This window comes from Dendrobates tinctorius, unplaced genomic scaffold (genome assembly GCF_039654945.1).
Source record: "Dendrobates tinctorius isolate UK_male_01 unplaced genomic scaffold, ASM3965494v1 ptg000003l, whole genome shotgun sequence".
Classification (NCBI taxonomy): Eukaryota; Metazoa; Chordata; class Amphibia; order Anura; family Dendrobatidae; genus Dendrobates; species Dendrobates tinctorius.
Genome location: NW_027361671.1, coordinates 4,034,613 through 4,047,598, shown reverse-complemented (window position 1 = coordinate 4,047,598; position 12,986 = coordinate 4,034,613). Strand labels below are relative to the sequence as shown.

Genomic DNA, 12,986 nt, shown 5'->3' with positions numbered 1-12,986 from the left:
ATTGTCTTCATAAGCTCACATGAGCGGTCGAAAAACTGTCTGTATTTCATCCAGAAAAAGCTGACGATTTTTCATCCTTGTGTTCTGTTTTCACATCTGTATATCATCCGCCACAATTCATATGTCACATGTTTAAAAAATATATTCTTTGCAATGGCTCCATTAAATACAGATACGATCTGGAAGGTGTCCGGATTGCATGTGGGGTTTTTTATTCAGGTGACTCTGGCGCAAGCAGTGATTTTTTTTTAACACAGAGACTGTTAGTCCGTGTGGAAATACATTTGTGGGAATTAATACATTGATTAATATTGTGCTGTCCATGTGCTCTCCGCTTTACACACAAACAACACGCAGACCGCGTCGTGTGCACACAGCCTGAATGGCGTAAAAACTACAGAAGTTATTGCTTTACCTTTAACACCTTACCAACCAGGCAATTTTCTGTTTTTGCGCTTTTTGTTTTTTTATGTTATTCTTCCAAGAGCCATAGATTTTTTATTTTCTATCGACCTAGCCCTATGAGGCCTTGTTTTTTGCAGGACGAGATGTACTTTTGAAACACAGCATCCATTTTATCAAGTGATGTACTAAAAACCGGGGAAAAAATGCAATTCCACAAATGTATTTTTGGGGGTTTTTTGACAGCCTTCAATACACAGTAAAAATGACATGCCAATATGATTCTCCAGGTTAATATTAGAATTGAGCGAATTTCTTCAGTTCCCCTCTTATTCAGCAAGCTATATCGCTCGCTTGCCGAATAAGATACAGCCTGAACCCGGCTTCCTGGATCGCACCGACTGAACGATTGATCGCCGCCGCAGCTGAGTGACAGTCAGAGCACAGGCATGGACAAGCTGTCTGTTTTGCTCTCCATGCATGTGCTGTGACTGTCACACAGCCGCGACACATGCAGTTGCGGCGCTGATCAGCTGTTCAGCCGATGCGATCCAGGAAGCCGGGTTCCCTCTGTGGCTTATTCGGCAAGTGCTATAGCTATATGCTCAGCTCTAGTTAGTATGATTACGGCGATACCAAACATGTCTTCTTTTTTTTTGTGATGGAAAAAAAATTCAGAAATCCTAAAACAATTATTTTTCTTTGCAATTTTCCGAGATCTGCAACGTTTTCAGCCAATGGATATGTGTGACACAATTTTTTTTGCGCCTTGAGATGTTTCATCATGCTACCTCATAATAGAAATATACTTCATGGCCAACGTACGAACTATGACTAATACCACCGTCTAAATGCCTTTATCCTGCCCTAATTATTATATACTGCATACATTCGAGTATGAGCCGATTTTTTCAGCACATTTGTTTGTTCTGAAAACGCCCCCCTCGGCTCATACTCAAGTCATTATCCCAGAAGATGGTGGGGGAGTGGCGGAGCAGCATGTGACAGGAGGCAGGAGCCGGCTGCTGCAGCTAACTACTGTGTCCGCCGCTAAAGAGAAATGAATATTCACTGCGCTGACAGTGAATATTCAATTCTCTTATAGCGCGCACAGTGTCAGCCACAGCCGCCGGCTTCCAGGGGCTGTCGGGCTATCAAGGGTGTGCGCTACTTAAGAGTTATGAATAATCACCTCTCTACACTCCCATAGACGTGGAGAGAGGTGAAAATTCATTCCCTTAATGAGTGGGGACACGTGATCACTTGGCTACAGGAGCTGCCGGCACCCAAACAATATGCTGCAGGGGCGCGCAGGGAAGGTAAGTAGGATTTTTTTAATTTTTTTTAAGCATTAATCATGGGGGCCATGCATACAAGGATGGGAATGAGGAACCATGCATACAAGGATAGGGATGAGGAAAAATGCATACCAGGATAGGGATGAGATGGCCATGCAGACAAGGATAGGAATGAGAAGGCCATGCATACAAGGATGGGGATGAGGGGACCATACATACCAAGATAGGGATGTGATGGCCATACATACAAGGATAGGGATGAAGGGACCATGCATACAAGGATGGGGGTGGGGAACCATGCATACCAAGATAGGGATGAGGAACCATGCACACCAGGATAGGGATGAGGGGGCTGTGCATACCAGGATAGGGATCGGCAGACAATGCATACCCAGCTTGATACTTAAGTCAATAAGTTTTCCCAGTTTTTTGTGGAAAAATTAGGTGCCTCGGCTTATACTCGGGTCGGCTAATACACGAGTATATACAGTACCTTATTCTAACGTGACCATTATATGAATTGTATGAACAGTAATACACTATCTATTGCTACATAAGTATCAAAATTCCCCATAAACAGAATTGATAAATATAAACTCACCCGTCCCAACGCTAAAAAATTTAAATGTGCACCCCTCTTTGCCCCCCCAAAAATAAATCTTTTGCCCCAAATTATGTATGCCTATCACCAAAGCTCTAAGTTTTGTGTCTAGACAGATGTTACAGAGAATTACTTTGCAAAAGAGAAAAATACGAGGACATTAAAAAAAATCATTTTTGGAATGTGATATGAACACAAAGACATAGTTCTGAGCAGCTATTATCCTTTGTGCAGCCAAGCAAACAAAAATTATGTAAAACAAAGAGAAAAATCAGCTTTGCATAGTTATTTCACTGACATTATACCATACATTTAATATTAAAATTTTGTGTAGCAGGCTGACATTACCTGAACATTTCTCCACTGCCAGCCGTCCCCAATAGCTTGAGAGTGATTCAAAAATTCAAAGCAGAAGTATCTAAATTTGTCTTCTCCCAGGATCAAGTTATTTCTGCTTTTGGTCACCATTTTGGAGAAATCTATGCACACAAAATGGATAAAGGAAATCAAATGTAGGTATTAGGTATAGTAGATTCTGGTCACAAAACATTTTTCCTGCTTTTATTCTTTTTCAAAAATCCACAGAAAGATTTTCCAATATGGAATTCGCTATGTCAAACGTTTAAATTGAAACATCTGGAGTCAGGTTTTAAGAAAGAGAAAAACACAATTATCATCACAGAACTAAATGGACAAAAAAATTTCCTTTTGCTAAAGGAACAACAGAAAATACCTGAATGTGCATCAATATGACAGTCTTTGATCAGGTCATCATACAATAATAGCAAAGTCAAAAGAAAAAGTAATGCAACATTACGAGGCCACCTAGTAGTAAAGTCTATGACCTCAATTCATCAAAGTAATTTCACAGAATTCTGAAGGAAATTGTTTTGAAAATTTGCTAAATTTTGGCGCAACTTTTGGTGTTTTCACACCAGTTTCTCCCAGCTCCGCTAAAAGAATGTTTCACGCCAAGCATGTAAAGTTAATAAAGTTTCCTATTTACTTCATCAGCCATTTTTATCTGTTCAAAAGTGGCCACTAAAGCCATTTTTTTAATTGTCTGTCTTCAGTTGTTCTTATTCAATATTCGTACTTGGTCTCTATGTGCTTGAAGTACAGGTTCGGTACTTTATGAGTGTACTTACTCTGAAGTTAGTAGTCTCTAATATCTAGAACTTTTTTTTGCGTTGGTGGTTCTCACTGCTCCTATGGTGTCGCAAGAGAGGAGCACTGTCTAAACATAAGAAATATCACACCGCAATTAGAGATGAGCGCTGAAACCAGGTTTCTGCACTCAGTACAGGTAGGGGTTTGACCACCCTTTCTTTGGAGCTGGACTTAACGTTTCCATAGCTCCCATTTTCTGGGTATCTATTCGGGAGTCGACCCTACTCTGCCCTTATTCACACTGACATCACTTTGACACATAGTAAAGTTTTAATACTAGAGGTTAGGACCATCCCGACTGTGGTACACCTTGATGCTGGTGAGATGGCTTTCACACTTTCTTTTAAAGGGAATCTGTCACCCATTTTTTTGAGATATCATATAATGATATCATTCAATTGTGTGTCACATAAGGATTCTCTTAGCACTTTTGCTTCCCCCTGACCCCGCACCTTTCATGCATAAATACCTTGTTTATATCGGTTCAGAAGTATGTAAACTGCCGCTGTCCGGTCAGCTGGGCGGGGCTTATTCACCTGCTCCCCCCCCCCCTGCCTTGCTCTACGCATTTCTTCTTGTGTAGAGCAAGACAGGGAGGGGGGAGCAGTTGAATAAGCCCCGCCCATCGGACCGGACAGCGGCAGTTTACATACATCTGAACCGATATAAAAAAGGTATTTATGTATGAAAGGTGCGGGGTCAGGAGGAAGCAAAAGTACTAAGAGAATCCTTATATGACACACAATTGAATGATATCATTATATGATATCTCAAAAACGGGGTGACAGATTCCCTTTAAAAGAGATTTTCACATCTTTTAAATAATTACGCAGCACGGTCTAATAAAATAAAGAGCGTACTCACCTACTGGTTCCCTGCTAATTCCCTACAAGTGCTCTCCCTATCCTTTGCGAGTCTCTGTACTTCCTGTCCTGGTCGAATGGATAAGTTAGTCATTGCAGCAGCCAGTGATTTGCTGCAACAGTCAAATGACTTTCCTGGCTGAAAGAGGAACTGTGCACATAGGTTAGGAACCCAACCAGCTTTATTAGGCGGGGGCCTGGGATGGTAGGTGAGCATGCCAGGTAAGTTATTGCAGGTTTGACTTGATTGTGCAATCAGCAATATTATAGCGGTAATTTTTACACCAATCTTAAAGACGGTATATTTTCACTTTGCAATGACAGATCTGGAACAATGTACTGTATATACTCGTGTATAAGCCAACCCGTGTATAAGCCGACCCCCCCCTAATTTTGCCACAAAAAACTGGGAAAACTTATTGACTCGCGTATAAGGGTGGAAAATTCAGCAGCTACTGGTAAATTTTAAAAAAAAAATAGATACCAATAAAAGTAAAATTAATTGAGATATCAGTAGGTTAAATGTTTTTGAATATCCATATTGAACCAGGAGCCCCATAAAATGCTCCATACAGTTCATGAAGGGCCCCATAAGATGCTCCATACAAAATACACCCCATATAATGCTCCATAAAGGTTAATAATGGCCCCATAAGATGCTCCATAGAATGCCCCATAAGATGTTCCATACATTATGCCCCCATAAGATGCTCCACAGAATATGCCCCATAAGATGCTCCATAGAATAGGACCCCATAAGATGCTCCATAGAATATGCCCCCATAAGTTGCTCCACAGAATAGGCCCCATAAGAAGCTCCACAGAAAATGCCCCCATAAGATGCTCCATAGAATATACCCCCATAAGATGCCCCATAGAATAATCCCCATATGCTGCTGCTGCTACAAATAAAAAAAATGACATACTTACCGCTCCGTCGCTGGGGGCCAGGTGCCGGTGTCGCTGCATCTCTCAGTGACGTTCAGGCAGCAGAGGGCGCGGCGCGCACTAACAAAGTCACTGCGCCCTCTGACCTGAACATCACTGACAGGAGGACGCGGCAGACAGCGGCGAGCAGTGTGGGAACGGGGACAGTTGAATATCGCATAAACTCACCCCCTCCTGACGTTGCCTCTGCAGCCCCGTTCTCCCACGGTCTCCGGTGCCTGCCTTCAGCGGTCACGTGATACCGCTCATTAACCCCTTCATGACCCAGCCTATTTTGACCTTAATGACCTGGCCATTTTTTGCAATTCTGACCAGCGTCCCTTTATGAGGTAATAACTCAGGAACTCTTCAACGGATCCTAGCGATTCTGAGAATGTTATTTCATGACATATTGGGCTTCATGTTAGTGGTAAATTTAGGTCGATAATTTTTGCGTTTATTTGTGAAAAAATCAGAAATTTGGTAAAAATTTAGAAAATTTCGCAATTTTCATATTTTGAATTTTTATTCTGTTAAACCAGAGAGTTATGTGACACAAAGTGGTTACTAAATAACATTTCCCACATGTCTACTTTACATCAGCACAATTTTGGAAACAAATTTTTTTTTGTTAGGAAGTTATAAGGGTTAAAAGTTGACCAGCGATTTTTCATTTTTACAACAAAATTTACAAAACCATTTTTTTTAGGGACCACCTCACATTTGAAGTCACTTTGAGGGGTCTATATGGCAGAAAATACCCAAAAGTGACACCATTCTAAAAACTGCACCCCTCAAGCTACTCAAAACTACATTCTAGAAGATTATTAACCCTTCAGGTGTTTCGCAGGAACTAAAGCAACGTGGAAAGAAAAAATGGACATTTTAATTTTTACAACAAAAATTTTCTTTTAGCATCAATTTTTTCATTTTCACATGGGCAACAGGATAAAATGGATCCTAAAATTTGTTGGGCAATTTCTCCTGAGTACATCGATACCTCATATGTGGTCATAAACCACTGTTTGGGCGCACGGCAGGGCTCAGAAGGGAAGGAGCGCCATTTGACTTTTGAATGAAAAACATGCTGGAATATTTAGCGGACACCATGTCCCGTTTGGAGAGCCCCTGTGTGCCTAAACATTGGAGATCCCCCACAAGTGACCCCATTTTGGAAACTAGACCCCCCAAGTAACTTATCTACATGCATAGTGATCACTTTGAACCCCCAGGTGCTTCACAAATTGATTGGTAAAAAAAAAAATACTTTTTTTTCACAAAAATTTTCTTTTAGCCTCAGTTTTTTCATTTTCACATATGGGCAACAGGATAAAATGGATCCTAAAATTTGTTGGGCAATTTCTCCTGAATACATCGATACCTCATATGTCGTCATAAACCACTGTTTGGGCGCACGACAGGGTCCGTAAGTGAAGGAGCGCTATTTGACTTTTTGAATGGAAAATTAGCTCCAATCGTTATCGGACACCAAGTCGGGTTTGGAGAGCCCCTGTGTGCCTTAACAGTAAAAACCCCCACAAGTGACCTCATTTTGGAAACTAGACCCCTTATGGATCTTACCTAGATGTGTAGTGAGCACTTTGAACCTCCAGGTGCTTCACAGAAGTTTATAACACAGAGCAGTGAAAATAAAAAAATCATTTTTTTTCCTCAAAAATGATTTTTTAGCACGCTATTTTTTATTTTCGCAAGGGTAACAGGAGAAACTGGACCACAAAAGTTGTTGTGCAATGTGTTCTGAGTACACCGATACCCCATATGTGGGGAGGAACCACTGTTTGGGCGCACGGCAGGGCTCAGAAGGGAAGGAGCGCCATTTGACTTTTTGAAGTTAAAATTACCTCTAATCGTTAGCGGACACCATGTCGTGTTTGGAGAGCACATGTGTGCCTAAACATTGGAGCTCCCCCACAAATAACCCCATTTTGGAAACTAGACCCCCTAAGGAACTTTTCTAGATGCATAGTGAGCACTTTGAACACCCAAGTGCTTCACAAAAGTTTATAACACAGTGCCGTGAAAATAAAAAATATTTTTTTTAACTCAAAAAATTAATTTTTAGTGCACAATTTTTTATTTTCACAAGGGTACCAGGAGAAACTGGACCCCAAAAGTTGTTGATCAGTTTGTCCTGAGTACGCTGGTACCCCATATGTGGGTGGGGACCACTGTTTGGGCACACGTCGGGGCTCGGAAGGGAAGTAGTGACATTATGAAATGCTGACTTTGATGGAATGGTCTGCGGGCGTCATGTTACATTTTCAGAGCCCCTGATGTACCTAAACTGTGGAACCCCCCCACAAGTGACCCCATTTTGGAAATTAGACCCCCCAAGGAACTTATCTAGATGTGTGGTGAGCACTTTGAACCCCCAAGTGCTTCACAGAAGTTTATAACGCAAAGCTGTGAAAATAAAAAATCATTTTTTTTCCTCAAAAAAAAAAAGATTTTTAGCTCACATTGTTTTTTTCACAAGGGTAACAGGATAAATTGGACCCCAAAAGTTCTTGTCCAGTTTGTCCTGAGTACGCTGATACCCCATATGTGGGTGGGGACCACTGTTTGGGTACACGTCGTGGCTCGGAAGGGAAGTAGTGACATTATGAAATGCTGACTTTGATGGAATGGTCTGCGGGCGTCATGTTACATTTTCAGAGCCCCTGATGTACCTAAACTGTGGAACCCCCCCACAAGTGACCCCATTTTGGAAATTAGACCCCCCAAGGAACTTATCTAGATGTGTGGTGAGCACTTTGAACCCCCAAGTGCTTCACAGAAGTTTATAACGCAAAGCTGTGAAAATAAAAAATCATTTTTTTTCCTCAAAAAATGATTTTTTTAGCTCGCAAATTTTTATTTTCCCAAGGGTAACAGGAGAAATTGGACCCCAAAAGTTGTTGTCCAGTTTGTCCTGAGTACGCTGATACCCCATATGTGGGGAGGAACCATTGTTTGGGCGCACGTAAGGGCTGAGAATGGAAGTAGTGACATTTTGAAATGCAGACTTTGATGGAAAGGTCTGCGGTCGTCGTTACGTTTGCAGAGCCCCTGATGTGCCTAAACAGTAGAAACCCCCACAAGTGACCCTATTTTGGAAACTAGACCTTCCAAGGAACTTATCTAGATGTCTGGTGAGCACTTGGAACCCCCAAGTGCTTCACAGATGTTTATAATGCAGAGACGTGAAAATAAAAAAATCATTTCTTTTCCAAAAAAATAATTTTTTAGCCCCCAATTTTTTATTTTCCCAAGGGTAACAGGAGAAATTAGACCACCAAAGTTGTTGTGCAATTTTTCCTGAGTACGCCGATACCCCATATGTTGGGGTAAACCACTGTTTGGGTACACGTCGGGGCTTGGAAAGGAGGGAGCACCGTTTGACTTTTTGAACGCAAAATTGGCTGGTATCAATGGTTGCACCATGCCGCGTTTAGAGACCCCCTGATGTGCCTAAACAGTGGAAACCCCTCAATTCTAACTCCAACCCTAACCCCAACACACCCCTAACCACAACCCTAACCCCAACACATCCCTAACCCTAATCTCAACCCTAACCATAACCCTAACCCCAACACACCCCTAACCCTATCCGTAACCCTAATTCCAACCCTAACCCCAATTCCAACCCTAACTCTAATTCCAACCCTAATTCCAACCCTAACCCTAATTCCACTCTAACCCTAATTCCATCCCTAACCCAAATTCCAACCCTAACCCTATTTCCAACCCTAACCCTATTTCCAACCCTAACCCTCTTTCCAACCCTAACCCTCTTTCCAACCCTAACCCTCTTTCCAACCCTAACCCTATTTCCAACCCTAACCCTATTTCCAACCCTAACCCTAACCCTCTTTCCAACCCTAACCCTCTTTCCAACCCTAACCCTAATGGAAAAATAAAAATAAAAACAATTTCTTTATTTTATTAGTTGATCCTGCCTATGGGGGTGATAAACAGGGGGGGGGGTATTTACTTTTCATTCTATTTTGATCACTGTGAGAGTTTATTACAGTGATCAAAGTAGAATGAAGGGAAATTGCAGCCGGCGGGCGGACTGCGCATGCGCCCACCATTTTCAAGATGGCGGCGCCCATGGTCCGGGACCGTGGGACATCGGGAGGCGGAGAGGGACATCAGAGGTACCGGGGGTGGGGTCGGAAGGTGGGGGGAGCACAGAGAAGGGGGAGGGGAGCCGATGATGACGGCGGCGGCACATTGCCGCCGTCAGTCGGTATCGGGGGCCGATCGGCCCCGTGAGCCGGTGGGGGGGTTGGATCACGGTCTCCAGCCATGTCCGATGCCACTGCAGCATCGACCATGGATGGATTGTAATATTTCATCAATTTTCATTGATGAAATATTACTATCGCTCTGATTGGCTGTTAAAAGTGAAACAGCCAATCAGAGCGACCGTAGCCACGTGGGGGCGAAGCCACGCCCCCTGTGGTGAAGAACAAAGCCCCCTGTATCTGCGGGTCGGGTGACCTTTCACCCGACCCACAGGGGGGCTTTAAAGTCATGACGCCACATAGGCGTCATGGGTCGTTCTGGCACGGCTTTTCATGACGCCTACGTGGCGTCAAAGGTCATGAAGGGGTTAAAGACATGAATATGTGCATATTCATGTCTTTAATGAGCGGTATCACGTGACCGCTGAAGCAGATGCTGGAGACCGTGGGACAAGAGTTTAGAGATAAAGGGGAGAATGGAGACTGGTCTGTAGTTGTTTATGCAGGATGGGTTGAGAGCGGGTTTCTTTAATAATGGAGTAATGTTAGTGTTTGAAGGAGGAGGGTAAAATACCCGAGAAGAGGGAGAGATTAAAGATTGTAGTTAGGTGAGTTGTGATAACTGGAGAGACTGGTGGCGATGTGAGGGAATGGGGTCAGTAGTGCATGTAGTCGGACGAGAAGAAGAGAGGAGCCTAGAGACGTCTTTTTCTGTGATGGGATCAAATGTGGAGAGTGAGCCACGGGAAATGCAGGGAGAGATGGGAGTCACAGCAGCTGGTGGCTGGGAGATTTCCTGGCGGATATTATCTATGTTCTCTATAAAGTGGGAGGCCAGGTAATCAGCACAAATGTCTGTGATGAGGGCTTGTGCTTTGGCCTGAGGAGAAAGTGAAAGGTGTCAAAAAGTTTTTTGGGGTTGTTGGATAGTGAGATCAGGGTGGTAAAGTAGGTCTTTTTGGCGAGGTGAAGGGCTTAGTTAAAGGTTCTTAACATAAATTTGAAGTGGATCAAGTCTTCTGGTGTGCGAGTTTTCCTCCATAAGCGTTCAGCACTCCTAGAGCATCGCTGGAGAAATCGAGTTTGCGATGTGAGCCAGGGCTGTTTTACTGTGTGTTTGGAGGTTCTGAGGGTGATGGGAGCTACTTGGTCAAGGGTGCTTCTAAGAGTGTCGTAGTGATATACAGCAAGATCAGGAGAGGAAAAAGAGGAGATTGGGGACAGTGATGAGAGTAGGGAGTTTGAAAGTGTATGAGGGTTAATGATTTGTTGATTTCTGAATGTGTGGTAGGTAGGCGTGTGCTGGGGTGGCCGAAGATTTGAGAGCGTGAAGGAGAGAATGTTGTGGTTAGAGAGGGGAAGCGGTGAGTTATCTAGGTAGGAGATTGAACAGACCAGGTCAAGGGTGTTACCGTCTTTGTGTGTTTCAGATTTTGAGAGCTGTGAGGCTGAGAGAAGTGGTTAATGATAGAAGCTGGCATGCAAATGTGGAAGAGGGGCTGTTAATGGGCATGTTGAAGACTCCCAAGATAGGTGTTGGAGTTCTGAGGACATGAAGAGTGGCAGCCAGGAAGAGAAACGGTCAAGGAAGTGGGTGCGTGAGCCTGGGGGCCGGTATTTGACTGCTACTCTGAGGGAGAGGGGACGGAAGAGCTTGATGGTGTGGACCTCAAAAGAAGGGAAAATGAGAGTGCTGGAACTGGGGGGATGACCGGGAAAGTGCACGGTCGGGACAGGAGTATGCCGACTCCACCATCAAGTCTGTTTGTGGGTCTCGGGGAATGGGAGAATTGTAAGCCACCATCGGAAATGGCAGCAGGGGAGACTGTAAGAATCCTGAATCCAGGTTTCAGTGAGGGCCAACAGATTAAGAAAGTTGTTCAGAAAGTAATTGTGCAGGAAAAGAAGTTTGTTACGTACAGACAATGGATTCCAGAGGGCAAAATTAAAAGAAGGAGATGAAGGAGTAAAACTAATATTAATAAGGTTTGTAAGGTTTCGATGTGAGGTAGGGTAGGGGTTAAGAGATGGTGGACCAGGGTTGGGGGAGATGTCCCCCGAAATCAGTAGGAGTAGAAAGATAAAGAGCAAGTAGTTATTGGAATTGTAAGAAATTTTGTGTGCGATGTGTTTGGGCAAGATGGGCTGAGGTTTTTAAGGAAGGTGAGAAGTGCATGGGAGCTGTATATGGAGAGAGGGAAGTATAGAGGGGCTGATGTGTATGAGTCGTGAAGGAGGGGGATGGGGCGGTGAATTTGGATGGCAAGGGAACACAGGAGGATAGAAATAAAGCACAAGGATAAGAGTGAGAGCAAAGTGTGGGCTACCTGTCTCCTGCCCTGACTTACCGCCATGGATTAACTGCTTTTTCTAGATGCTTAACTGCTGGGATGCTTTGCTGAGGGGATGCGTGCCCCCCCTTAGAATGATTCAAAATTTATAGGCCACACTACAGGGTCAGGAGAGAGATATTGTGGGAGCTGGTTTGGGATAATTTAGCAGCTGCTCTAACACACCAGGGGTGGATAGATGATCAAAGACACTAGTCCTAGCTCCATCTTTATGCTATAAAACCTGTCCCAAGATGATACAGTGACCCCAGCCATGGATATACAGCAATGAGTATTAAGTACAATGCAACAGGTGAATTATAGCAATGATTCAGCAAGCAACCAGAGTTCTATGTTCTATACCATTAAAATATATTCCAGGGTGATAGGCAGCAGATGAGACAGCAAGCAGAGGTGTAGAGTTGTACCATTAAAATATATTGCAGAGTGATAGGCAGCAGATGAGACAGCAAGCAGAGGTGTAGAGTTGTACCATTAAAATATATTGCAGGGTGATAGGCAGCAGATGAGAGAGCAATCAGAGGTGTAGCATTGTACCTGTGAAGAGAGAAGATGGATGTTAATTCCTTGCAATGGATTAACTGCTTTTTATAGATGCTTAGCTGCTAGGATGCTTTGCTGAGGGGATGTGTGCATCCATACTGCTTATTAAGTGACAGATGATAGTTCTTATTTATTTGACAAGGAGATACAGGTCACAAAGGGCATAAAAGGCATATATACATCCAGAAGATAAGTACAAGGCAGTCAGACACTATCACACTGCAAAACAAAGTCAATTATCCTAACATATCTACAACAGATCCCCTCAAATCCAAAAGGCTACAAGTTTAAGCTTTTGAGAGTGAGAAAAGCTTAACAAAGTACACCTTACATTCAGAAGAGCTTAGTGAGCACTGGGTGTATCTAGCATTCAACATTTCAAACTTAATTGAATTATTTTGATCATTTTCCTTAACAATGTGATAATCTTAAACACTTCTCAAACCTTTGGCTGTCATGTTTAATTTTACATTCTGTGCTTCTGGTAGCAAGGACAATTTTCCTACTCTTAATCTAAAAATAAATTCTAAATTACAAAAAATAATAGTAAATGCCATAGTAAATCCACATACCTATATTTT

The 12,986-nt window shown here is 43.0% G+C and overlaps 1 protein-coding gene across 5 annotated transcripts in view; it reads right to left on the bottom strand.

Moving 5' to 3' along the window:
• The window catches only part of ATG10 (autophagy related 10), a 253,229-nt gene that overhangs the window by 194,036 nt on the left and 46,207 nt on the right, over window positions 1-12,986 (bottom strand). For 3 of the 5 annotated variants that reach the window (XR_012233603.1, XR_012233561.1, XM_073582474.1), the window contains exons 2-3: window positions 12,335-12,399; window positions 2,650-2,780 (exon numbers count right to left, since the gene is read on the bottom strand). Coding sequence is in view for 1 of the 5 variants with exons in the window: in XM_073582474.1 (XP_073438575.1) it covers window positions 2,650-2,780; window positions 12,335-12,399 (196 nt within the window). In the remaining 4 variants the exon portion in view is untranslated. Of the gene's footprint in view, window positions 1-2,649; window positions 2,781-12,204; window positions 12,400-12,986 lie in introns of those variants that run through there. The other 2 variants (XR_012233601.1, XR_012233594.1) reach the window with 2 other exon arrangements.